General features: G+C 40.8%; 7 protein-coding genes across 7 annotated transcripts in view; 3 read left to right on the top strand and 4 right to left on the bottom strand.

The window, feature by feature from the left end:
- Positions 1–5,931: 5,931 nt before the first annotated feature.
- LOC117898334 lies at positions 5,932–6,579 on the bottom strand. The gene is made up of 2 exons (XM_034807658.1): positions 6,414–6,579; positions 5,932–6,349 (listed from the first exon to the last, which is right to left on the bottom strand). Exons 1-2 carry the CDS (start codon positions 6,499–6,501, stop codon positions 6,078–6,080), a joined length of 360 nt encoding a protein of 119 aa, XP_034663549.1. The 5' UTR covers positions 6,502–6,579; the 3' UTR covers positions 5,932–6,077.
- Positions 6,580–9,093: 2,514 nt separating this feature from the next.
- On the top strand, positions 9,094–9,787 carry LOC117896769 (10 kDa heat shock protein, mitochondrial). Its single transcript, XM_034805246.1, has 2 exons — positions 9,094–9,128; positions 9,195–9,787. Exon 2 carries the CDS (start codon positions 9,195–9,197, stop codon positions 9,501–9,503), a length of 309 nt encoding a protein of 102 aa, XP_034661137.1. The 5' UTR covers positions 9,094–9,128; the 3' UTR covers positions 9,504–9,787.
- A 654-nt stretch (positions 9,788–10,441) lies between these two features.
- On the top strand, positions 10,442–14,231 carry LOC117899734 (neuropeptide CCHamide-1). The gene is made up of 4 exons (XM_034809979.1): positions 10,442–10,701; positions 13,476–13,511; positions 13,577–13,623; positions 13,684–14,231. Exons 1-4 carry the CDS (start codon positions 10,638–10,640, stop codon positions 14,092–14,094), a joined length of 558 nt encoding a protein of 185 aa, XP_034665870.1. The 5' UTR covers positions 10,442–10,637; the 3' UTR covers positions 14,095–14,231.
- Positions 14,232–14,336: 105 nt separating this feature from the next.
- LOC117899733 (ecdysteroid-regulated 16 kDa protein) lies at positions 14,337–15,709 on the bottom strand. Its single transcript, XM_034809977.1, has 3 exons — positions 15,592–15,709; positions 15,072–15,182; positions 14,337–15,010 (listed from the first exon to the last, which is right to left on the bottom strand). The coding sequence occupies exons 1-3, from the start codon at positions 15,707–15,709 to the stop codon at positions 14,616–14,618; spliced, it is 624 nt and encodes a 207-aa protein (XP_034665868.1). The 3' UTR covers positions 14,337–14,615.
- A 1,978-nt stretch (positions 15,710–17,687) lies between these two features.
- Positions 17,688–18,585, bottom strand: LOC117899731 (attacin-A-like). The gene is made up of 2 exons (XM_034809975.1): positions 18,232–18,585; positions 17,688–18,166 (listed from the first exon to the last, which is right to left on the bottom strand). The coding sequence occupies exons 1-2, from the start codon at positions 18,531–18,533 to the stop codon at positions 17,761–17,763; spliced, it is 708 nt and encodes a 235-aa protein (XP_034665866.1). The 5' UTR covers positions 18,534–18,585; the 3' UTR covers positions 17,688–17,760.
- Positions 18,586–19,346: 761 nt separating this feature from the next.
- On the top strand, positions 19,347–20,204 carry LOC117899732 (attacin-A-like). Its single transcript, XM_034809976.1, has 2 exons — positions 19,347–19,663; positions 19,729–20,204. The coding sequence occupies exons 1-2, from the start codon at positions 19,362–19,364 to the stop codon at positions 20,132–20,134; spliced, it is 708 nt and encodes a 235-aa protein (XP_034665867.1). The 5' UTR covers positions 19,347–19,361; the 3' UTR covers positions 20,135–20,204.
- Positions 20,205–21,085: 881 nt separating this feature from the next.
- The window catches only part of LOC117899730 (forkhead box protein O), a 33,143-nt gene continuing 28,941 nt past the window's right edge, over positions 21,086–25,287 (bottom strand). The window contains 1 exon segment of the mRNA XM_034809974.1: positions 21,086–21,511. The gene's annotated coding sequence lies outside the window, so the exon portion shown is untranslated.

Raw genomic sequence — 25,287 nt, 5'->3', positions numbered from 1 at the left:
CAAATGGAGTATCTAAAAATGATGTGTCCTTTACTTTACGTTTATTATGCGTTGACTTAAAAGTTTTTTCAGGCATTAAATCTTCATCGTCGCTGAGATTAGGTAAATCATGGGACTCATTATCTATTGAGAGTTCCTTTTTTGGATTAACATTATTTTTATTGTAAAGAATATCAGTTGTTGGCATTACATCAAACCCGACTGAGTCGTCTTGTGTTTGTGTTCCAGTGGTTTTAGATGATGGATGTGATGTTTTTAGACTAGGTCGTACATCCATTGTCTTATTTCTTTTTTATTTTGATAGTAACACAATTCTTGACGTATTTTGATCCATTTATTATAGTCACTAGTTTTCTTATCATTTAAAATAGGTAAAAATGTTATATTTATTAAATCGTTTTCATTTCCACCTTTTATTAGTTTTTGATAAGCATTCGGACGCATTAAAATTACTTTGCTTAATTGATGCGTATTTCTAAGCATTGTTTAATATTTTTCCAAAAATCCCCGAGAGCAATGAACTGATTAGAATTGGTAAAAATCCTCCCTTTTGGATTAGAACTTTTCTCTTGGAATTGATTGAACGTTTTGGACATGAAATATAACGTAATGCATTTTTATACTTTTTGAGAGCATATAGTTGAGATTTTGATATCTTATGATTTCCTTGTAATGTGTTCAACACTATTTCCACTAATGCTTTCACCAACTCAATATCACAATTACCTATAATTGCATTTCGAAGTTTGTGGTTGGCCCTTTTGAGCACATACAATAAATGTTTGTTCGCTTTCAATCGATTTAGATTCTTTTTGTAAACCATTTTCATCAGCAAAGCAAATGGTGTACACAGAATTAAAAATATCTGTTCGAAATCTCAGGAGATCATTTATTCCCTGAGTAAGGTCAATAAGTAAATAACCATGTGGCTCATCTGTGACCTCCTTATATATTCTAAATAGCTCCTGAGAGTTCTCAGGATAAATTTGTCTTGCCAAGCATTGAAATTGCAGTTTATCTCTGGGGTTTTGAATGCAACGATGTATTTTGTGTTTAGAGAAATATCTCGCGTATGTGATGATTTATGAAAGATGTTTTGTGTAACTACTATTACAGATAAGTTCCTGTGGTGAGATCCTCTCGTGAAAAGCTCGCATACATTTTTATTAAATGCCCCCATCATCAAGTCATCTAATATTAAAAGAATGGGTTCATTCGCTTCATTTTCAATTTGTTCAGGAATTCCTTTATAGTATTCGATGTTATTGAAATTTGGCTTAGCGTGTTCCTCACCATAACACCACAGTATTCGATCAATTGAAATACTTAGCATTTCATTCCTATTGTTTATTAAATTTTCTAAAAACGTTGTCTTTCCAGACCCTGAAGGACCACAAATTAGCATTGTAAAAGGATGTATAAATTGTTTAAACATAGCTGATGTTTTTTTTTTAATAAGTTTTATTTATTGAAAATTTATATAATATTTTCTATCCTTTAAAACAATTTATTTAGGTTTCTCCTGATCGCGTTTTTTGTGACAGTTCTTTTCGTAATGAGTATCAGAACCGCAATAATTGCAGTAAACAAGTTCTGTGTATCCTCTGTTGCGTTGATCACTTCCAAACATACGCTTAAAGAAGTCCATTTTAAACAACTACTTTATGCAAGCGCTTATTCCATACTGGGATTTTATATTCTATACATATGTTTCACCATTACAGTATACATCATAGTTCGAATTTTCCAAGAAAACAAAAAGCTTGAATACATTATTTAGTGCACATCTAAGAGGAACTTTTTGTGAATTCTACAGTTGGTATAATAATTTGGAAATAAGGTCAGACTTTTTCCTATATCAATATCAATAATGGTATTTGTTAAATACTTAGACAAGAACTTCTTCTTAATTCCACCACGTACTATTACGGTGCTAAATCTGTTAAGTGGTGATAGTATTTCACCTAAACTTAAATACGATATTTCACCATCTGACCAGTCCAATCCATTTATGGTCTGACGGTGCATGTTCTGCTGTTTAATCATTTCATGATCCAATTCATTTAGATGATATGGTGGTTTGAAATGAAAGAAGTTTGGCGTTACTGATCCGGTTTGCATAAACGCCAATTCTTTAATAAAAAGTTGTTTATTATTCCCAAAGAGATATTGAAAATCAACTATCACGCTTGAATTCCTGTCGATCGAGTTCATGTCGGCTTAAGATTTTTAAGAAACTGAATGAATCAGTGATATCTTTCCCCTTTATATACCACCCAATTCCGCAAGAGTTCTTAGTTTAAAAAATCATTCAACCCTAATGGACACGCTGCAATCAAAAAGAATTAGGTCCACCAGAAAGAAGCAAGACCACGAAGTCATTTTCGGGCTCGAATATTATGTAGTACATAATTTAAAACTAAAATGCGGCTTTTCAACTACACGAAAATTCACACCAATGATCTGGATGCAACAAAGCAAAAACAATTTCATTGGACTGGACAAAGATGAATGGATGCAGTTGATTACCTACAAGGAGTATATTCAATTAAAACTTGATCAGTATGATTTCTTGATGCCTGATACAATTATAGATCATCCCCTATTGACCACTATTAAATGTAATTTTAGATTCAGAAAATCCGATAAGCAGTATGTTTTATAATAAATCAGTTTGGAAATAAGATTGAATTTGATAGCGAGTCCTGGAGATCATTTTTAAGATTAGGTATATTTTTTTACAACATTTTTATGTTGGAATACGATACTTAAACAACAAATTACATTCCTGTACTATAATAATATTATTCCTAAATGTGCTGCTTTACAAAAATTTGATATTCAACTCTCTGACTTGGATGGTACTTATGATAAAAATGTTCAAATAGATTTAACGCGTTTATGCTTTGAAATTTCAAAAAAAATGTATATTCAAATAAAACGCGATGTTCTTGAGTATAATCAATCACTTTTGAATACGCAATCATCCAGAAACAATAATAAAAAATAAAAATAAAAATGAGTAAACAACAAGTTGTGAATGAAATACATAAAAAAAAAAAAACTTTATCCGACGTAAATTCGTTCAGATGGGCATTAATGATACTTGGCAAATCGACTTAGTTGAAATGATACCCTATTGTAAGGAAAATAAAGGATTTAGATATTTGCTAACCGTGATTGATACATTCTCAAAGTATGCATATGCAGCTCCCGTTAAGTCGAAAACAGCATTAGATGTGCTATCAGCAATGAAAAAAAATTAAAACTATCTAACCATAAACCTAAAAATATTCAATCTGATCAAGGAAAGGAGTTTTTAATGCTTCCTTCACTGAGCTTATGAAAACAAATAACATAAACCATTACCATACATATACACACCTAAAAGCATCTATTTGCGAGCGTTTTAATAGAACATTAAAAAATCGTATGTGGAAAATGTTTAGTATGCAGGGAAATCATACCTGGATTCATAACTTGAAAGATCTAGTGAATGATTACAATAATTCATATCATCGAACCATAAAAATGAATCCTGTAGATGTCAACAAACAAAATGAGGAGTTTATATTGAAAACAGCTTATAATATTTGCAAGGTTTTCCCTAAACATAAGTTTTCCATTGGTGATCCTGTTAGAATAAGTAAATATAAGGGTATTTTTACAAAGGGATATGAACCTAACTGGACAACCGAGGTTTTAAAAATTCAAAAAGTAAAGTCTACCAGTCCAGCAACATATGAACTGGAAGACTATATGGGGGAAATGATTAAAGGATCATTTTATGAACAAGAACTTCAAAAAGTGAAAGATGAAAATGCTTTCTTAGTGGAAAAAATAATCCGACGAAAGAAGGATCAAGTTTTTGTTAAATGGTTAGGGTTTGATGAAACACATAATTCCTAAAAAAAAAAAAAAAGTATATTAAAATAATTGAATAGAAAGAAAACATTTTTTTTTTTTTTATCTCGTTTTATTTTTTTAATATACAAAATAGTTTAAAAAACATAATATTTATAAATATTTATAATTTAAATTTTTCTATAATATATGCTCATTATTACTAGGATCTATAATATTTACAATTTCAAAGTGATTATGTGCTAACGTTAACGTTGAAATATTATCGGATAATATAAATCTTTTGTCATCCTTATAATTTAGACTTATCTTATTTACAATTTCAGTGTAAATTTTATGACCTCTACTTCTGATTACTCTCTGCTGTCCATAATATGTTTTTTATGTTTAATGCATTCAATATACTGAGCATGTGATAATCTTTTAACTACCGACTTTTTTACTCCTTTAATCTTTTTGACGTTATGGTCAGTGCTATTATCTTTGGCAACTAAATAAGAGTATGCTTTCGCTTTTAACCCTGCAAATGAGGTCATTATTCGACCCGCATTTTCGTCTTTCATTAATCCTAGTTCTTTGTTATTGGCCCGATTTATCCCGAAAATGTTTGACTCTTGGTAATTTGAGGTATCAAAGCGACTAGGATTGTCTTTAATTAATTGATAAAAATCTTCTTTTGATGATATAATAAATGAATCTGTATCCATGTAGAGTATTTTTGATGATGGGCATTTTATAGAATGAAAATTATAGAAATAGTCATACATTAACCATTTTGAAAGTTCTAGTACACAAACTCCAATGTATATGGGTTTATCATAGAAAATTCTTGATTTAGTGGACTCAATGGCAGCTAAATTTTCACCAAAGATTTCAACACTGTGAAAATTATGTCTAGCTATGCGTTGTCTAAACCCTGCGGAATTTTGTCTTGAATTATAATGTTTAATTAATGCGACCTCACGTCGCTTTTCTACATTCTCCATCGTTTTACCGTAGACAGCATTAACCATTAATTTATAAAAGTTTATCTCAAACTCATTCTTAGCTACTTTTCTATGGGATGTATTTAGATCAATATAGGGTTTAAGCCAACATGATTGCTTAAAAGATAATACTCGCGATATTTTTTCTAAAATCATCCCTTGTTCTATGCATAACTGTAACTGTTTTATATGTAATATATAATTCTTTTTATCAGATAAGTCCGCTATCAATTTTGATTGTTTTCCGCCTGGAGGAATCTTGTTTTCGGGGCAGAATGGTAAACTATTATGTTTATTGTGTATAGAATCAGGATATTTCAGATCTACTTCTAAGATGTATCCTACATCCCCGCAAGCAGATATACTTAGAGCGTTGAAAGATTGAATTTCATCGTTACTTAGAAATTTGAAATTGAATACGGAAGTGGCTGACTCATTGCCCAACCATATAAATTGTTAGCATCAATGTACGCTAGATAGTTTATAGGTTCACTAGCCCTGAATCTTTCATTTAAATATTTATTATTTGCCGTAGCTAACCGTTGAGTGCATTGAGTTAACCCTCCGCGTACTGAAGTTTTCAAAAAGTTATATATATCAGGATCACTAACTAGCTCCAATTCTATCTTTGTATATTTAAGCATTGCATCCCATGAAACAGAAGGAGCAGTAACATAATTTATTGGGTCTAACTTATATATTCGTGAGCAAATACTCCTAAAGTTTTCAAACACATCAGCAAGAATTAAAACATCGCTTTCTAAGTATAATTTCAAATAATCTCGAATACTGCAGCAATTAAATGTTCTCCAAACCTTCTGAGCAAAATTATAGTCTTCTAAACTACACTCCTCATCACTCAGTGAGTTGAAAAAAAAATTCTCTCGAAGGTAGTTGGGGTTCATCAAATTTGTTAAAGCTATCTAAATATTCATATGGAAATACTCCTTTTCGCCTTAGCATATCAAATTTTTCCCCTTGATACTTGTTTTTTAAAATTTTAAAATTTGATGGATCCATATAACTAGCAAGTTTTTCTAAGCTCGAATTTAAAAAATCTATTTGAATCTATGTATCTTATTTTATAATGTTGATGATTTGAAAAATCAATCTCAACAATTTGAGTTAGCGCAATGTATAACTCTTTGTTACACGGTATGGGCTTAAGTTCATCTTTTATTGATGTTACAAATAAATGAATATCATAACGAGACAAGTTATGAAAAACTACCGGAAAAAAGGATCGCTTAGTTTAAATGTTTGCTTACAAACCTTATGAATAGGACCTACATATTGGCCTGTGAATTGGTTAAAAAACTTCTCCCGGTCGTCAGTCGAAATGGGCTCATCACAGGCATAGCACTCTCCATGTTCCTGATAGTCCTCATCCCAAATGTTGAACTCGTAGATTGGTTTTTTAGCGGATAACCAGTACTTCTCATAAAGTCCCATGGTTTTCGATCGAAGCACTTGGCAGAATTGATCGATACAATCTGGTCCTGAAATAGCGTAAATCTTAATGTTTTAACTGTTTTACTACCTTTAGATTATGATAATATTTACCTTCATATGTCCACATCTCATTTAAATGATGATTATAGTTATGTACAACATAAAATGACACTGCACATGCCGTATGCTTCTGAGCCATAGTGGTAGATGATTTTAAGGGATCATTCAGATTCCTATGAAAACTTTCCAATACAGCTTCGATATCAGCATAAATGACCACAGGGGAGATAGTTTTTGATGAAACTTTTAAAACCGTTTTGGTATTTGGAGTAGGATATTGTGCAGCAACTTTTCCGCACTCTTTATTGTCATGGGTGGTATTTGTGGTAGTATAAAATTGTAAACAATTTTCACAAAAATATGCAGAGCAATGGGATTTATTATGTTGAGAATAGCATAATTTTTTCATGCACGTTATATAGGCATAATGCATCATTTGCAAAGAGTCATTATTAATTCCTAATAGGTTGATGTGATGTCCTCGAATTCCTTTAGTCCTCACTGTTGGTCCTACTACGTTCTTTCCATTGTCATCGATTTCATACACATTTATGCTAATATTAGGATTGGATAATTCAAATCTCTTTATTCCTTTGTTTGTGATTGGAAACTCAATCCCAGAAAAATCCAGTCTCACTCCGTCATAGCAAATTATGTCTTGTCTGATGTCTATCATTCGATAATATGAAGGGTTTGTTAACTTATCTCGCGCTTTTTTTTTTTTTTGCAGTTGAGAATGTAGTGCTCAAGTGCCGCCTATATGCAAATGATGCTAAAATTGACCACTTGAAGCAATAATCATCTTCATTTTTAACATTTATTAATGCATTTCGAGATTTTATTTTATTGGGAGCTGGTATAAATCTATTTACAGCGATATGCTCCAATTTAATTATTGTCAGCTCAAAATATTCAAATTTTTTTATTGCCCAACCTGAATCCTTCTCCTGGAATTCACTACTTAGAGTGATTAAAAGGTCAACGGCCTCATTTAGATGTTCATCAATCTCATCATTTGCATATATAGACTTATATGATGTCACGAAATGCTTCATCGTTTCCGATAAGGTTTCATCATCTGTTTGTTTGACATACAGTCCATATACTTTTAGATTGAACTTAGCCGACCCGTACTCACTCATACAGTAACGCACTAATTTGGTTAAGTCCGCTTTGCAATCATTATAAAATTCTTTTAAATCGAGCCGGTCACTTTTATCAGAGCGAACACGATATGATTTTAAAGGAAATCGTGACTCTGTTGAAATTACGATAACATTTTCATTATCTTCGAGTTGCGCTGCTGTTGCATTCTTATGTTTTTCTGACATTATATGACGCATTTCCTGGACGTTGGGTAACTTTCACCGCAAGTTGTACAGGTGATAGTGGGTTTTCAATAGAAGTCTCCAATCTACGACGTTTTGATGCGCCTGACGTTGATGCTTCTTGATCGCTTGACCCTTTGGTCATAAGTACTTCAAAAGCATTTAAACGGTTCGAGCATTCCTCATAATGAGCATACCATTCTTTTTAATTTAAAGGACTTAGAGCATTGATCACACACAATTTTAGATTCCATTTTAGTTTTTTTTTTATTTTTTTTTTTTTGTATCACTAACCACTTGCAACCACTTTCACTATTAGAAGAGGACTAAGGGATTTGTGCATCCATGAGGTTCTATTTATCTGGCACTCACTTGACCGTTGAATGAACAAAGGTTCTGTTGAGATATGAAATTGTTCTGATTTCCTGATTAATTATGTTTCATTGAAAATATGTATGTAAAACCATCTTTGTAACAAAAATAAGGTTCTGATCATATTTTTAGTCAACAATTTTAATTACGGGAGTTTTAGTTGGACCAAGAATATTATACATCATGCTATAAAGTATCAAAACAAAATTCATTTCATCATTGAAATCATAAAAACAATACCCCTGTGTATAATGCAGGGATATAAAAAGAAAGCTCTGGACAAAGTTAAGACAAACAAAAATTTCTAACAGCATTTAACGCGCTACAAGTTTATACTAACACACCCACCCGACCACCCACCCAACACCCACTACACGTACACCCACACCCACACAAACTTGAGCACGTACAACACACAAACACATGCACAAGACAGGAAGGAAGCCTCACACACGGACACAAAGCTAGAGGGAGGGAGCGCGTGAGAGAGAGGGCAGGAAGAACCAGCAGAACAATAGAGAACGAAAAACTACCGGAAAGCGAAGGCAAAACATTCCCCCTCACAACCATTGCTAAGCTTAGTAAGCTGAACTGCCAACAGGTGGCGTTGACGCCAGCGTGGGAATTAATCAAAGCAAAAAAACATAACGGTCATGGGACGAGCCACCACGCAGCGACCAGGCAGCTATGCGGCTCGCTTTGGGTGGACCATGTTAGTCGGAATTAACTGTCTGCTAGCTAATTAAATTTTACAATTTATTGGTGTATGCCACATCTCATTATATGTACAATAAAATCCCCCCGTAAACATTATTAGGGTTAAACAAGGAAAAATGTTTTATGTTGAAAATTTCCTCTTACTACAAACCAAAACTTTGACAACTTCGTATTTGAATTCTTTGAATTTTTCTCAAACGCAGTAGCCTGGGCTTTTTTCATGCGAAAAAATTCATTTGTAGGACTGATAAGTTGTAGGAAAAATCAGTACCCAGTTGAGTTCGAAGCGGAGCACATCGTAACAAGAAAAAAAATTTTAAAATCAAAAAAATATTTTTCTCTACGTAAAAGTAAGAATTCTAAATTATTTTTTTTGCGAACAAAAATTATTAAATATTTTGGGAAACACTTTCAGATGGCCAACGCTATTAAGAAGGTCATTCCCATGCTGGACCGCATACTGATCCAGCGCTTTGAGGTGAAGACTACCACTGCTGGTGGCATACTGCTGCCGGAGGAGTCGGTGCCCAAGGAGATGCAGGGCTTGGTGGTGGCCGTCGGACCCGGAGCCCGTAACCCGGCCGGCGCTGGCCACTTGTCCGTCGCCGTCAAGGAGGGCGATCGTGTCCTGTTGCCCAAGTACGGGGGCACCAAGGTGGACATGGACGACAAGAGAGAGTACGTGCTCTTCCGCGAGAGCGACATCCTAGCCAAGCTGGAGTAAGGGATGGGTTGGAGAGATCCCAACATATACACTTACACGTACACGTACACGACATCCTAGCCAAGCTGGAGAGGGATGGGATGGAGAGATACCAATAGATACACGTACACGAACACAAACCAACACCGAAACCTACAAAACAAGTTTCCATTTCGCTACTTGCGTTCGAAGTTAAATGATTATCATGTGTTAAATGCTTATTTGGTACACGTCCTTGATACACTTTGATACTTTGATGTTACACTACACAAACAAAGCTTTGAAATAAACTACTTACACTGAAATATGTTTATTGGACTTGATAATTCTCTGGTGGAAGGCAGGCAAGGAAAGAGCTTAGCAGAACATTCAAAACTCTTGCATTAAATTGGGAAATTTGTAAAATGTTTCTGACATTTGAGCAGCAGCCTACTGGGATATACTTACACCAGAGTTTCCTTCTTTCGAATTGGAGTTTAAAAACTCAACATTAGACAACCCTAAAGGATTTTAGCGCCCTGCACATGTTCCACTAAAATTAAAAGTTAATCCTTGACGTCAGCCACAAAATAAACTCTTTTTGCGTGGGGGGTCCAACTGCAGCAACTTCGCCGTATTTTATAGTCGCCCTGTGAGAGGTGTGGAGACTGGACTGACTCCTCTCCGACTACGCACCTGGCACACCAACACCAGCACAAACATCAGTCACATGCCAACCCACACTGCGCCACACAGCTGTCCATGGGGCAGGCAGGCAGCCTGTTGCGTGGGGGCCTCTCTATGCTCATTGGCGGGCGGCGCTGGCCTCGTCTTTCTTCGTGCCCGACTGTCCGACTCGTGCTTCGGGCTCTGCATTGGCCATCCGTGTTATCTTTTGGCGCTCTAATGGTACCATGCTGGTTGCATGCCTCCTCTACGAGTAGCTATAAAAGCCGCTGGTCGACCACATTTTGTTGGCAATTCGAAAAGTGTTGGCAGCAAACTCTGATCAACAAGTGCAGGAACAAACGTACAAAAGTGCAGAAAGTTGAGCAAAAGTTTCACCCAAAAGAGTTCACAAAGTTTTACAAAATATCCCAAATTAAAAGAGACATTCAAAAATTACAAATTCTAAACGGTTTTAAGTGCATATTTTTGGAAGTAAATTGCTTGAAAATGTGGTACATGAAGTGCAGTTGGACTTTGTTGGTTTTTATGGCACTCTTTGCCCTGGTGACAGGTAAAATAATTGCAGAAAATTCTAGAATAAATAGTATTAAATTCTCCACAAAAAAAATACCCAAAGCCTTGATTTAAACTCCATTAAAAAGGTTTAATAGTCAGTGGAAAATAATGATTCCCTTTCTGAGGCATACTTTTGGGCCCGTGCAAATGGTGAAATTCTTATTTCCGGTTTAGTCACTTGCTGTTGCTGCGTCATGATCGCAATTGTTTCTTGGAAATTCCTGGCCTATCTGCGCCATAAAAATACCAAACTACCAACTGATTAACAAGCGATACTCTGGTTTTGCCATTCCCTAATCCTGCACTCCCCATGTCCTCCCACTGCCTCTAATCCGTCTTATCAGCTTCAGTTTTATGCACATTTTCCTGTTGATACGCCTTTGTTTGTGCGCTGGTTGAGCGGCTTCCTTTTTGGATTTTCTATCCACATTTCTTACTCACCGCAAAGGCAGGACAGCAGGGGATCGGAGTGTAAAGAACATGGAGCAGCATGGAGCAGAGATCACGGTCGGAGGGGCTGGGTTTACCACTTTGGGCCACTCCCCCCAAATGCGTCGACACTTTCAATTGCTGTCGTAAATTAATCCAAACTGCGTACCAAATAACAACCGGCAACCGACAATGGTAAGCGGCACAGCCACGGTGGAAATGGAGAGCAGCGGGAAATTCAGCGGGAAAAAACCCAAAGCGAACGTGTGAACCCATCAAGCTGTGCCGCTTGCAGGCATTGCAGTTGTGGGTGGGCACTCCATTTCCACTCCCTTCCACCCCTCTCCTCTTGCTGGCAGTGGGGTGGAGGCAGATATTGGGGCATAGACAAGAGCTACGGCGAGCTGGGCGTTTCCATGGATGAAGGTGAAACTGAAAAAAGATGTGCATGCAGATTGGGTTAGGTTCAGGTTGGAGAGATCATGTAGAGCTGTTACTGATTAAAAAAGAAGGTCTCTCTAATTAAATTAATTAATTGAATCTCATAAATCTAAATATAAATATAAATATTGATAAGTAGTTCTAGCATTGTCTGCCTCGAGTATATGGCAATGATAACTCTAATGGACACTCGATGATCTCATGCAAATGTTTTTATGCAAAAGATTTATTAGCTTACAAGGGACTGTTTCATGATGAGGGTTCCATAAACAACTGATGAACTGGAAAATGGAATAAGCGAACAGATCTTTATTGAACAAATATCTACATATTTTTTATAGCTGAAATGACTACCCGTAAAGCAATCAAATAATTTAGGTCTGACAACTACTCCCAGCTAATAATATTGTAGGAAAAAGATCCCTCTAAAATGATGCTCATAGGCAAATGTATCGGCCATAAATGATACAAATCAACTCTATAACTTTGAACCTTATTCTGGTGAATCCCCGAACCAATTAAAGCAATCTCAGATGGTCTCCATCAGACATATGTAGCTACACTTAGGGTACTTGGGCAAAACAAACCATTAAAAGTGCGGTTCAAGCCAATTGTTTTTGAGGTGAGGCTATTAAAAAAAGACATTAGCCTGAAGTGAAGACGCCAACGCGATTTCAGCGCTGACCAAGATCAAGGATATGGCCATTAAAAGTGAGGGTCACGCTAATTAGGTGAAGGTGAGAGCCTCTAAGGGAGTGGGTGGCAGTGGGCGGCTGTTAAACGGAGCCTTCGTTTAATGACAGCCCTTCGATGCGGCGTCCCAAAAGGCTTCGAGAGCTGGCCCTACGCTATCTCTGATGGCCTCTACGCCTGTCAACAAGTGTGCGTGTGTGTGTGTGTGTGTGGTTTTATTGGTGTATCTGTGTATCTGTGAGTGCCGGGCAACAATTAATCCACGGTTTAAGTAATTGACAAATGATTACATGTTTGATATATGGCCAGGGTAGCAACAGCCAAACGGAGGAGGAGTCATGATAGAAACGTCTGGCCTGACATCTATATTTATCTTGGCTTATGCAAACACCCCTCATAGTCCTCACACCAGCAACAGCACCACAACCCATACCCATCCCCATCCCCATCCCCATCCACTATCCCCTATCCACGCTTATAACCAGGCCAATTGTCAGCCATCTGCGTCATGGAACTTGTTGCTGCTGCTCCTGCTGTTGCTTTTGTGTAACCCGGAGATCTTCTATCCTATGCCATGCTGCCGCCATTCACACACACTTCCACTGGAGTGACAGTGTTGCGCAAAAGCGTATTCACATGTCCGTATCCAAGTGTCCCAGTGTCCGTCCATGTCCCAGCTGTGCCTTTCATTGCTGACGCCTTCTGTGATGCGTTGCCGTCCATTTGTGTGATTAGTTCTGGTCTTGGCCCGACTCTTTTGGGGGCCACACAATGCAAGAGAGCAGAGCAAGAAGTTGTCGCATCAAGGACACGTTGTATAAGAGCCACAGCATAGAGCTACAGGTAGGATGATGATGATGGGGCTACTCCCACACCCAACACCTTCGCCTGAGTGCATTACTCAACCCTATGCTCTGACTCTGACTCTGGCATATGAGTGCCGTGCCATAATGGTCGCATTTATCATGGCTCGCGACATTAGCAGCCAAGCCAAGCACACAATAAACAACTGCAGCATCAACTGTTGCCTGTGGCTTTCATTTTTCCTCTTTAAAGTAGAACCTTTGCCCTAGGCTCAGCACGGGGTCTGGCCTGTGGCTCATTTGCTCATAAATTTATGCGCGCACACCGTCTTAGCTCCGTCAATGTGGATCCTATGAAGATGATGATTTATTCTAAATAGGAAAATATGTTTCATACTTTCAGGTTCATGCCTGGAATACGGACACTCCTGTTGGGGTGGTAAGTCTTTCGCGGAGTAGTCCATCGATTTTCTTTCACACTTTGTGTTGTTTTTTTACCCTCAGCTCACGGCAAGCGTTCCGGTGGCAAGGCCGCAATTGTTGCAGCCAAGGTAAGATGGAATGCAGCTCATGATTTGTGTGTATTTCTTTACTCCTTTTGTTGCCCGCAGACTGTCGGCAATCCTGTGGAAACTCTGGCTGAGCAGCTCTATAACAACAACAATCCCGAAGACACCGATGACGACACCAACAACAGCAACAGCATCAGCCTGAACAACAACATGCCGCCGAGAGCCACTGCACAAAGTGGCGACCCCGAGGAACGGAATAGGAATCATCGCAACCATGAGGCCAACGATCTGAAGTGGACGCAACTGATGAGGCAACAGCATCGCTATCAACAGTCACGACTGGCGGGCAGAGGCGGCGGACAGTACGATGCCGCCGCCGAGAGTTGGCGCAAATTGCAGCAGGCACTCATAATGGCACAGGCACAGGCCCAAGCGCAGGTCGAGGCTGAGGGTGAGGCCGAGCAGCAACAGCAACAGACTCTCAGCGATCTCTATGAACTCAAGAAGTGAACAATGCCCCACCCAGGCGTATACTTAATTTAATTGCCAAAACTATGCGGAAAAGCGACTAAAAACCAAACGAAGAATGAAAAGATATTTACTGCACCACCAGCAATTGCATGTTGGGCATCAATTAAGAATAAATTGCAAAAATAATTAACAGAGAGAGAGTCGAGAGCGCAGGTCAGGTTAATTGGGGGAGTGTTCCATTTGATAGCATTCCAAATTGTAAATGAAATCTATGCGTAATACTTGTTGTTTGTTTTTATTATTACATACATACACACATACGTACGTGCATATATATATGTGTAAACATTATCAGGGGTCCTCTTCGCTAGGCACACAATATTGCGTCACTGGCTGGATGCCGCAATATTGGAAACTGAATTGGATGCCATTGCCATATCGAAGAACTTTGCTTTCGCATTCACTTAACCGTACTTAATCCCTAAACTATGATATGCAGATACGATTTTAAGAGATTCAACCTTAATAAACGCTAACATCGCACTCGCTTTGGCTTTGGCTTAGGCTTTGATTTTGGCGGGCACTTGGAAGCAGGCCGCATCGCCCTGCTTGTCGCCCAGTCCCCAGTGAATCTCCAGACTGACGGTGGGATAGACGGGCAGTATTTTGAAGCTGTTCTTGTAGGTGTAAGTCTCGCCGGCCTTCAGGGGGCAGCCCACCTTCTTCTCGCCAGCCTCGTCGTAGATATGCGGACAGGCACTGGTGCCGTAGTAGCCAGGGAAGGGCAGCGGAACATCCAAAATGATGCCCTGTATGTCCGAGGTGAGCTCCTGGAAGTCGCGCTCCGGTCGGATCTTCATCATGATGCTGGCCTCCGTGTTGCGCTTCAGTATGCAGCGATTCTTGGGGCAGTTCGAGATGGACACCTCACTGGAGCTCAGGGCCTTGGACTTGGCTGCGGGTTGAAAATAGATTTAATGCCCATATTCCAAAGTTTACTCTCCGTTCATACTCACACTTTGGGCAGGGCCTGACCTCAGTGGCTGTCGCGCATCCCAGCAGGGCGGCGCAGATCACAAACAATCCAGAGTTCAGCTTCATTTTGCTGCTGGTACTTTGACTTGTTTCTAATTGTAAGAGAAGTGATATGGATTTAACGACAGGTCGCTAATTGCTGGTCAACTACTTTGGCTGTGGGCTGTGGCCAGAGGCCTCGAGAGCTCGACTCGAGGCCAAAACCGGTTGCACTCGTCTCTAAAGATCGACCTTGACTTAAAAGCACGAAAATCATGCAAACAAACTGCAAAATCAGAGTCTGAAAATCAGCCACTTACACCTGACAACACAAGTCAAATCAAATGGGAGATCTAACACATCAGATCTGCCATTCAACAGACTGATTGGCACTTTAATTCTTGTGGGGGCCAGTAACAATTATTTGGTTCACTTTCAGGAAGAAATTCCTGAGTTAATCCCAGTTTTTGTTATCCATCTGTAAGTTTCTTCTGCCTTCATTCAGTTAATTGAACAATTTACCAATTTCCACAGCAATTGTCGTCAATTTGAGTTGTTGGTTGACTTTTTTACGCGGAGCTGCGGAGCTTGTACTTCCAGTGCGACTGACGGCGATCGGCAACTGAAACCTGAGCCGCATCGCATGTGCTGTATATATAGAAAGATCAACACCAACCGACTGACTGACTCTCTGTCTTGTCTCTGTTTGTCTCTGATTTTTGCCGCTGGCTTTGTGACTCACAAGACTAATTGAGAGACCATTTTCTTGCCCTGCCTGGCATGCCAAGCATCTGATTATATCGAGAATCGCAGACCAGTGACCATTTCTGTGTGCGCTTAAAGGCTTTCCCAAGGAAAAGTGAAATCAAACGATGGCAAAACGAGTTTGGAAAGCCACTGATCGATAGCCAAGAACCGACCAGACAGATACCCTGCCTAAGGCCAACAAAGGTGCGATGTTCGTAGACGGGTAAAGTCTCAAGAGCTAACCGGAGGCCTGTGGCAAAATGTTGCCAATCATTTTGCTGTTTGGCTTAGACACATTCGATACTTTAAATGCAAATTGCACTCACACACCTATGGCAGATTATATCATAAACAATCTTAAAATGGGATAGGAACTAGCCAACGATCGCAGTTCATCTCATTGGTAATGCGGCACCGCACCCCACTCCTGACTTGCGACTCTGACTTGTGCGAAAAGCGTTTCAGCTACGATTTAGTCAAACTATTTAAGAATTAGCAGCGCGTTCTCTGTCTTTCTTTGTGTTTGCTGTCGTCTGTCAGTCAGGAAGTTGATGAGCTTATGACGTGCCCACTTCTGAGACGCCCATTTGCATTTTTCATTTAGAAAGTTGACCACCAACGAAACTGAGAACACGTCGATTCCAAGCCGAAATCGAGCAATTTACGGATACGTGACTATTTAGCTTTGGGAATAACTTACAGGTGGGTGGGGAATGTCAGGCGTTTGATACAGTTTCGGTTTGTTTACGATTTGATTTCGGTTCAACCGATCTTGTGACTGCTGCGAGCGAGGCTTGAAATGCAACTGACATAAAAGCCGAAAGCTGTTTCCAAATGAATGGCTTGGCCCCTCAGCCGGTTTGTCTTGTCTCTCCAAACTTTAAGCAACAGTTTCCTATTCGAGTGCAAGAGAATTGAAAGTTTCCGGCCTCTCGTGAGAAGCAACAGCATAGATATGCAGCATCTCTGTATGCATGTGTGCGTGCGGTCAACGTTCAATCAGCTGAGAGTGCAAGAGGAAAACGGTTTCGATGATTTACAAAATGTTAAACTGCGTTGTAAGTCTTAGTTGACGCAGTGCTTCGCATACGGAATCAGCTGGAGGTGGAAGTAGCTCCCACTCGAACTGAGGAAGACACAATGGGGAAGTGATATTTATTTGCTGTTCCAATCGGAAACGTATGAGAACGAATGTTTATCCTATAGTTGAGCCTGGGTGTGGCAAAGGGGATGGGTTGATTAAATAAACATTATTTTAATTCCGATTTAGAGCTTGATAAAAAGTAAACATTTCTTTTGAGGTGATCACTGAAGAGTACATCTACATATGTAGAAGAGTCCAATTGGAGCTTACTCCTCGAACTTTTAAAGTGTAACCCCTTTTTAGATAGTTCCACTTTGTCTCTGCGTTTCTATCATCAAAGATGAAGTCACACGACAAATTCTGAAAGCCGTTTCTTCCTGGAAAGGCTGGAGGACGAAACAATAACAGAGTTTTACTTGTGAGCCCTGCCGCTTTTCTTTGGAACTACTAGCACGGCGGCGCAGTGGCGCAACATGTGGGCATAGTTTGCACCATCAGGACTCAGACCGTTCAGCTTCTGTCAGAATGAAGTTATGTTCTTTCTGACAAAAGTCTACACCCATGAATACAATTCCAGGCAATAGAAATCGAGGTAGTGGTTTGAAAGCAGTACAAAATACATTCTTCTGCAAGCAGTACAACATGAACTAGTTCATGGCAGTCAGCTTTGGTTGTTAATGGTATAAAATGGAGATAGAGCTGCCTCTGGGGGAAATTCACTCCACCGAGAGATGCTACAAATAAAGAATTTGCTAAACTGCAGCAATTAAATGCAAAGAGCATTGTATCTGGTAACAAATTTCTAAATTTTATTCTTTCCATAAATAACTTCAACTAATTGTATCATTGAACAGGCCGCTCTATCCACCGAAACGATGGGTAAGACCCAGACCAGCGCCAAAGTCTGTCCTTTGATTGGAGAATGGGCCACTCATCCACTTGCTGGCGGTTCCAGTCAGATCAATGTTCGTGTTGCGATCAGCCGAGGACCACAGATTGGCACGAGCTTCGGCCCCCAACTGACGACCGATGCCGGGGAAGTTGCTGTGCGTCACACTGGCACCATGACCATTGATGTGGGAGTAGTCCAGAGCGGCGCCATTGCGTTGGAACTCAAAGCCGTTGGCCAGCTTGTTCTGCGAGGCGAATGCCTTGGCATCGAGATTGTGCACACCGTCGTTGAAGAGATTGGCATGGACCTCCTGCTGGAAGGCGTCCTTCACGCCGGGAGTGTGTGTCCTGGTCACGGATGCACCATGGCCATTGCTGTGGGAAGAGAGGGAAACTCGTTAGATTGTTTGTCTGTTGGTTGCTTTTTCAGATCTACTTACTTATTGTAGGCCGCGGTTCCACCAACCGTGGCTGGACCAGATTGGGTGTTGCCAGCGGCAAAAGCCTGTACTATAGCATTGTGATCGGGAGTGCCAATCGCCTTGGTCAGATCCATGCGGGCATCAGCGCCACCAGCCGGGTTCGAGGCCAATGAACCGCCCAGAACCTGACGGCGGAAACGATGGCGGAATAGCGGCTTTGGAGGTGGGCTCTGGGGGAAAGGCCCGAACCGCTGAGGCATTGCCTCGGCAATGGCTCCCAGAGCAACAAGTGCCACAACTAGAATGATTCCCTTCTGCATGTTGAGTTTTTTTGGTGTTGTGCTGTGTTTGCTTTGAAACGTACTAACGCTGACTGATGCCTGATTGTGGCTCACCTTTCGCTTTTATAGCGAACGCTCTTCCCTACGCGAATACGTTCCAGGGGGAACTTCCACCTAACATCTGCCTTATCAGCAATAAAATCCCCGCTCAGCATTCTTTGTGTGGTTTACTTTTGTTCCACCCTCCCTTAAGCCGCAAAAAATTTGGAATAAGTGAAGCACAGCAACGAAAAGTTTGTTGGACTTAATTTTGAAATGTGCTCAAGCAGTTAAATTTACTAGAAAGCAGTTCGGAATCCAAACTACTGCAAGCAGTGCAACATGAACTAGTTCATAGCAGCCAGCTTTGATGGTTGGGACGAATGTAACAAAAGTAGAGGGTGGTCTGCGGAGAGGCAATAGAATGCACACGATTTTGCACTGTACAGGCAATGGTGGACCATCTCTTAGATAACATAGTTTTTCATAGTTTAACTGCTCTAGCGCATTTCAAATCTCAACTCGTGCGGAATTCTACTATTTTCAGCAAACCTTTCTTGCTGCTGCTGTGCTTCACTTATTCCAAATTGTTTGCGGCTTAAGGGAGGGTGGAACAAAAGTAAAGCCCACAAAGAATGCTGGGAGGGGATTTTCTTGCTGATAAGGCAGATGTAAGGTGGAAGATGACGAGGTGATCCCCCCTGGAACGTATTCGCGTAGGGAAGAGCGTTCGCTATAAAAGCGAAAGGTGAGCCACAATCAGGCATCAGTCAGCGTTCGTTCATTCCACAGCTAAGACAACACAAAGCAAAGCAAACCAAACTCAACATGCAGAAGGGAATCATTCTAGTTGTGGCACTTGTTGCTCTGGGAGCCATTGCCGAGGCAATGCCTCAGCGGTTCGGGCCTTTCCCCCAGAGCCCACCTCCAAAGCCGCTGTTTCGCCATCGTTTCCGCCGTCAGGTTCTGGGCGGTTCATTGGCCTCCAACCCGGCTGGTGGCGCTGATGCCCGTATGGATCTGACCAAGGCGATTGGCACTCCCGATCACAATGCTATAGTACAGGCTTTTGCCGCTGGAAACACCCAATCTGGTCCAGCCACGGTTGGTGGAACCGCGGCCTACAATAAGTAAGTGGATCACAAAAGGCAACCGACAGACAAACAATCTAACGAGTTTCCCTCTCTTCCCACAGCAATGGCCATGGTGCATCCGTGACCAGGACACACACACCCGGCGTGAAGGACGCCTTCCAGCAGGAGGTCCATGCCAATCTCTTCAACGACGGTGTGCACAATCTCGATGCCAAGGCATTCGCCTCGCAGAACAAGCTGGCCAACGGCTTTGAGTTCCAACGCAATGGCGCCGCTCTGGACTACTCCCACATCAATGGTCATGGTGCCAGTGTGACGCACAGCAACTTCCCCGGCATCGGTCGTCAGTTGGGTGCCGAAGCTCGTGCCAATCTGTGGTCCTCGGCTGATCGCAACACGAACATTGATCTGACTGGAACCGCCAGCAAGTGGATGAGTGGCCCATTCTCCAATCAAAGGACAGACTTTGGCGCTGGTCTGGGTCTTACCCATCGTTTTGGTGGATAGAGCGGCCTGTTCAATGATACAATTAGTTGAAGTTATTTATGGAAAGAATAAAATTTAGAAAATTGTTACCAGAAAACACAATGCTATTTACATTTAAGTCGACTTCTGCTGCAAGCGGCTTCCGAATATCTTTCCTTATATCAATGTTTGGTTGATAAATTGAATCCCAAAAAGAGTTCTTCTGTAGACGAACCACTGAACGCTCCCTTGGTTTTGTTTCTTAAATTGAATCATCGATTTATTCATCTTCACTCCGTTTTTGCATTTGTTTTAAATAGTATGAACTACATTTGAATTGTACAATCTAGTTATTAATTAACATTTAGCCCATAATAGTACACAATGAGGCGCAAGTATGTGTTTAATGTTTTCTGTTTTCTGCTTTTGCATTAGCATTTTTTGCTGCTTCTATTATTTTTGGGTATTGTGTGATTTGCTTGAGTTTCTGCTACGGTTTTTGCCAGGCAACATTTACATTTACTAATAGTATTTGAAATTTCGTGAATTACATTCAATGGGCTTTTGTGGGTTGATTTAATTGTTGTTGATTATTAGAGTGTGCCATTCATATTCATATAACAAAAGGTGAATATCGCATTCTTCACGGGGGGAGGGAGGCGTTGTAGGTTATGGTAGAGCTACTAACTAACCAGAGAACATTTTACGTATTCCATTGCGAGTCTTAAGCATAATTTTTACACAAGTTTCTTTCATTAAGGGTTTCGTTTGCTGTCTCTCTCTAGAAAAAATATACAATTACAATTAGATTTTCAATTAAATACATTAATTAAGCATAAATTATTACATAATTGTGCTAATTTCTTTCGGTTTATCTGTTATCTGTTTTCTGTTTATGCTTCTTGTTATTATTTTTGTTTTTGTTTTTGTTTTATTTCTGTTTTGCATAGCATTTCCTGTTGTTTTTTTGCCCCTTTTTAGTGGTGGTTTCTCTCGAACATTTAGTGTACGTTTTACGTTTTGTTTATAATTATTATTATAGTTTGTTGGTTGCATTACGTCAAGGTTATTAAAATTAATATGTACAAAGTTGAACTTATTGACTAACCATATTTTCAATTCAATTTCTTCAGTTTTTCCCATCATTAGTGCTGACTTTTCACCGGCTCTCAAAGGCTCTCCTCTCTCACAAGGAAGTTGTTTTTCCCACTTGCCTTTCCAACTCACTCATTCAACCTTCATTCCTTCTTTGCAGCAGAGAATTTCACTAATTGTAGCATCTAATTATTGGTTATTATTGGTATTATTTGTATGCTTCGTTTCTATGTGTAATGCATATATACTCGTATATATTTTCGTAATTATACATCTATTTATATGTACTGTATGTATGTTAGATTAGAAGCGACCAGATTTATCCTGCAACGAAACAAATAAGACGAAATTCCATTAGAATTTATACTTTTATCAAATGATTCTCCCAGTTGGAGTATCTCAGTGTCACATCAACACTTCATAAAAGGACCATCAGCATGTCCTACAAATGACCAAACCAAACCCAGCCCATGCCATCCTTATCCCAGAGGCTAATTTATTCAGATTTTGCCAGAGTTGGGAAGGGGCAAAAGGACCACTTGACACTTGGCAGCCTCTTGTTAACTTGTCGCCTGCCTAGCCATCAGAAATATTCATAAGCAACGCGATGAACGCGATAGGGAGAGAGAAAACGAACGGCCTCAACTATGGCAATTTTTATGCAAATTGTACAACCCCGCAAAAGGGACAAAAACTACAAACGCCTGCAAATTATGCCATAAAAACGAGAGCGCTAAACATTTAAAATAAGATTTCGCGCTGCTCTCGCTTTGGCTGGGCTGGGCTCTGGGTCTCATAACCAATACATTGCCTTTGGTGGCAAATTGTTGTCACTCCGAGGTGGGAGGTTGGGGCACAAACATAAAAATCAAAGCTCGTCCTCGTTTGTCGTCGCCGCTTATCGCTGACAATTTTATTAGTTACAGCTTTAAATTATATATTCTGTATGTAGATCACGCGCAGTTTTTATGGCCTGCAATTGAATTTTATGCGGCCCTTAAGCTTCGGGCAGGGCACGAGTGCGAGAGAGTGGCATCGAAAGGACGAGACAGGGCAGGGTGTGAACTGAGAACATTGCCTACTTATGTGCACTTTATGGCCACCCCCTTGGGGGCATTAAATTTGTGTGGGTGAGTGTGTGTGTGGCAGGGTGGGATTGAGTGCCTTGGCCTGTGATTAGTTGCCACGCCCCCGGCATATTTGCAATGCCTTTCACGCAACGATTGACAAGGCGAGTGAGGCGCCTGCAGGTGTCTTTACCTTTGCCCACACATGTCCTGTGGCTTCCATTCTTCGTGCCACACCAGCTACCGTGTCCGTCTTGCAGTTTATTACAAAACGCGTTGCCTGTTTGCTTTATTACTTATGGTGTGGTGTGTGTGTGTGTGTGTTTGTGTCTGTGCTCCTTCCTGTCACGTCATTATCCTTTGTCCATGCAACAAGTGTTTAAATCGCTCGCAGAGCTTTATTTGCTCGAGTGTGCGTTTGCTCCGGAGTCCTTAAGGACCTTAAGCAGCTTGTACACAAGCCGTTTTTCCGTTTCCCCGTAACCCTGTCGCTACCCTGCTTGCCTTTGCTTTGTTTTCCTTCCTTGTAGCGAGTGCCAAGCCCCGGACTGGAGGACTGAAAGACTAGAGGACCGAAGCGACCTCCGAATCGTGTCGAGTTAAGTGAGTGTAAATGCGGTTTGGTTGCCACAAGGACCCCCAGTACTCATGCCCCTGCGGCAGGTCCTTGGTGCTGTCTGTCTGTGCGTGTGTCTGTGTGCGTCTGTGCCCTCGCTTATCATTGTTACCGCTGGCTGGCTGGCTGGCTGGCAGCTTAAATGTTATTAAATTGCTGACAATTTGTATTATGAAGTCGCGAAGCGCACTCGCTGACAAATTGATTTCCACTCCCGTTTTCCCGTTTCCCGTTTCGCCTTCCGGGATAATGAAATTTTCATTTGAATGCCAAGCCAATGCGCGTGTCCTTTTGTCCTCCACCTTTTCTCTTCCTTCCAACATTTTCGTGCACTTGAACAATTAGTTCTGACACTTTTGCGGCGCCAAACCTGTCCAAAGTTTGTCAAACAATCTGCGGGAATTAGGCGGCCCCGCCGGACACATCCCGTCGCTAATTCAATTTATTCATCCGCCTCACCCGCTGGGAATTTATTAATGATGCACTGGCATTAAAATTTAATCAAATGTGAGGCTGGGCAGCAAAGAAACTTTCCTGCTCTTTGAATTATTCAGCGAGTTGCGGACAAGTTTCAACACCTAAACGAAAACTGCGGCCGTCCTGGCCCTAGTCCTGGTTGCCTAGGCATAGTCCGGGTCTGGGTCCTGCCTCTGATCCCCTCTGATAGGCCACAGGACAATGAAGCCGCACATTTTTTTTTCTGCCCCAATTCCCATTTTCCGCCAGATTTTTCCCCAAATTCTTTTTTGTTTCCTTCTTTGTCAACTAATAAATTGGCTGAAAATGCTTTTGTGTTTCACGCGCGGTTTCACCAGGGCAACCAACCTGCGCCTCCTTCCTCCTTCTTTTTTTTTGTGTAGCTGGAGATGGAGGCATGCCCCACGGGGCACAGCACAGCTGCAGCCATAATTTGAGTGTGACTTTATTATGTGTCAAGTCAGTCAATCTGCGGACGATGATGTGATTTGCTCCTGCCACCGCTTTACACCGAGTTTACAGCGCCGCCTCAGCGCCTTTTATAGACATCTCCCAGGGCAGCCAGCCGCCCAGATGTTGCGGCAACTTATTGAGTGGCATGTGGCACGATGTGTCGCTGCCGGCTAATAAGCCGCGACTTTTTCTTAAAGTTACATGATTGCTCTTTTATTAAATATGCAACAGCCTCTCGTTCTTGAAGCTTCTTTAAGGCATTTGCATAATAAGAATGGAATTTCCCACTCCCCGCCTGTCACTCGCCGCTGAATTATGAAAAGTGAAAGAAATGGAAATGGAAATCCATCCGCTCCTCAGCCGCTGATGCAATTCAAATTATTCACTCAAATGAAGCGAAAGACCAGACCAAACCAGACCAGACCCCGCGCCAAACACAAAATTTTGCACTTGGCATAAATTTCGAAGTCCTCTCTCCGCCTCCGAAGAGGAATCTTATTTTATTAGCACGTCATGCGATTGGCGCCAAAACTTGACAAAGTTACAACTTTCTTCACTAACAACTTGGTCTGCTGCAAACCATTTACCATTTCTTTTCTCTCGCCATTTATTTCTTCCTTATTCTGGTTTTTTTTTTCCTTTTTTGCTGTTTTCTAATTGTTGGCTTACAGCAGAACTTAATGTGGAATTCAATTTGTGTGTGGGTATTCGGACAGGACAAAGGTTTTTTTTGTTGCTTTGCCTCCCCCTCTGCACGGTTTTTTGGTTGAGAAAGTTTGCCACAAAGCAAAAATGCCCAGTGACAGTTACCAGTGCGACATTGAGACAAAAAGAAATAAAGAAGTGGAGGCGAAAGCCAGGCTGTAAGAATGTTAATCAGAGCTGAGCATAATTGAGTGGACAGGGAAACCAGGGGATGTATTGTATTTACAGGAAACAGGAACTGTGAGAGTGATACGAAATCGATCACGGGTTTGTTTCAGGAAAGAGATTAAAGATTCAAGTTTTGAAGTACTGCCATGTGAGAAGAATCATTTCTCGTAGAGGAAGATTGAAGATTAAATCTAAATAAAATCGTTCCTAATTGTTTTACTAAAGCTCATCAATCCCGCACCCTGGACACCTTCAATCCTCAACTATCAAAGCATTTCAATCTTAAATCTCAACCATTAGCCACTCCCGCTCTCTCCCTTCTACCTGCTGCTGGTAAGTCTGTGTAATTTTTCAATATTAGCAGCGTTTAACGCGCTTGATTTGACTTGCACCCGCACCACTTGGCCGAGCACCAGCAACCCAACCACCCCACACGCCCGCCCTCCCTCCTTCAGGTGGGCAGCGACCAAACAGTAGCCAAGTAGGTGGGGGGGTCAAATATCAGTGGCATGCATAAGTCACCCTAAGGACGTAATTAATTTTTCAGCATTTGCTTTTCGACTGCTTGCCTGCCGCCCCAAACAGACGGGAAGGGACAGCGAAGGCCCCTGGAG

Source organism: Drosophila subobscura, chromosome O (assembly GCF_008121235.1).
Source record: "Drosophila subobscura isolate 14011-0131.10 chromosome O, UCBerk_Dsub_1.0, whole genome shotgun sequence".
Classification (NCBI taxonomy): Eukaryota; Metazoa; Arthropoda; class Insecta; order Diptera; family Drosophilidae; genus Drosophila; species Drosophila subobscura.
This window is presented reverse-complemented; position numbering and strand designations above follow the sequence as displayed.

Excerpts from the sequence above, each read along its gene's own strand:
- LOC117896769 (XM_034805246.1), top strand. The coding sequence starts at position 9,195 with ATGGCCAACGCTATTAAGAAGGTCATTCCCATGCTGGACCGCATACTG.
- LOC117899732 (XM_034809976.1), top strand. The coding sequence starts at position 19,362 with ATGCAGAAGGGAATCATTCTAGTTGTGGCACTTGTTGCTCTGGGAGCC. Across the intron at positions 19,664-19,728 it reads GGAACCGCGGCCTACAATAA|CAATGGCCATGGTGCATCCG; the intron begins GTAAGTGGATCA and ends CTCTTCCCACAG.
- LOC117898334 (XM_034807658.1), bottom strand. The coding sequence starts at position 6,501 with ATGGCTCAGAAGCATACGGCATGTGCAGTGTCATTTTATGTTGTACAT. Across the intron at positions 6,350-6,413 it reads TGAGATGTGGACATATGAAG|GACCAGATTGTATCGATCAA; the intron begins GTAAATATTATC and ends ACGCTATTTCAG.
- LOC117899734 (XM_034809979.1), top strand. The coding sequence starts at position 10,638 with ATGTGGTACATGAAGTGCAGTTGGACTTTGTTGGTTTTTATGGCACTC. Across the intron at positions 10,702-13,475 it reads ACTCTTTGCCCTGGTGACAG|GTTCATGCCTGGAATACGGA; the intron begins GTAAAATAATTG and ends TCATACTTTCAG. Across the intron at positions 13,512-13,576 it reads CGGACACTCCTGTTGGGGTG|CTCACGGCAAGCGTTCCGGT; the intron begins GTAAGTCTTTCG and ends TTTTACCCTCAG.
- LOC117899733 (XM_034809977.1), bottom strand. The coding sequence starts at position 15,709 with ATGCGGCTCAGGTTTCAGTTGCCGATCGCCGTCAGTCGCACTGGAAGT. Across the intron at positions 15,183-15,591 it reads GACAATTGCTGTGGAAATTG|AAACAAGTCAAAGTACCAGC; the intron begins GTAAATTGTTCA and ends TCTTACAATTAG. Across the intron at positions 15,011-15,071 it reads GGTCAGGCCCTGCCCAAAGT|CCAAGTCCAAGGCCCTGAGC; the intron begins GTGAGTATGAAC and ends TTCAACCCGCAG.
- LOC117899731 (XM_034809975.1), bottom strand. The coding sequence starts at position 18,533 with ATGCAGAAGGGAATCATTCTAGTTGTGGCACTTGTTGCTCTGGGAGCC. Across the intron at positions 18,167-18,231 it reads GGAACCGCGGCCTACAATAA|CAATGGCCATGGTGCATCCG; the intron begins GTAAGTAGATCT and ends CTCTTCCCACAG.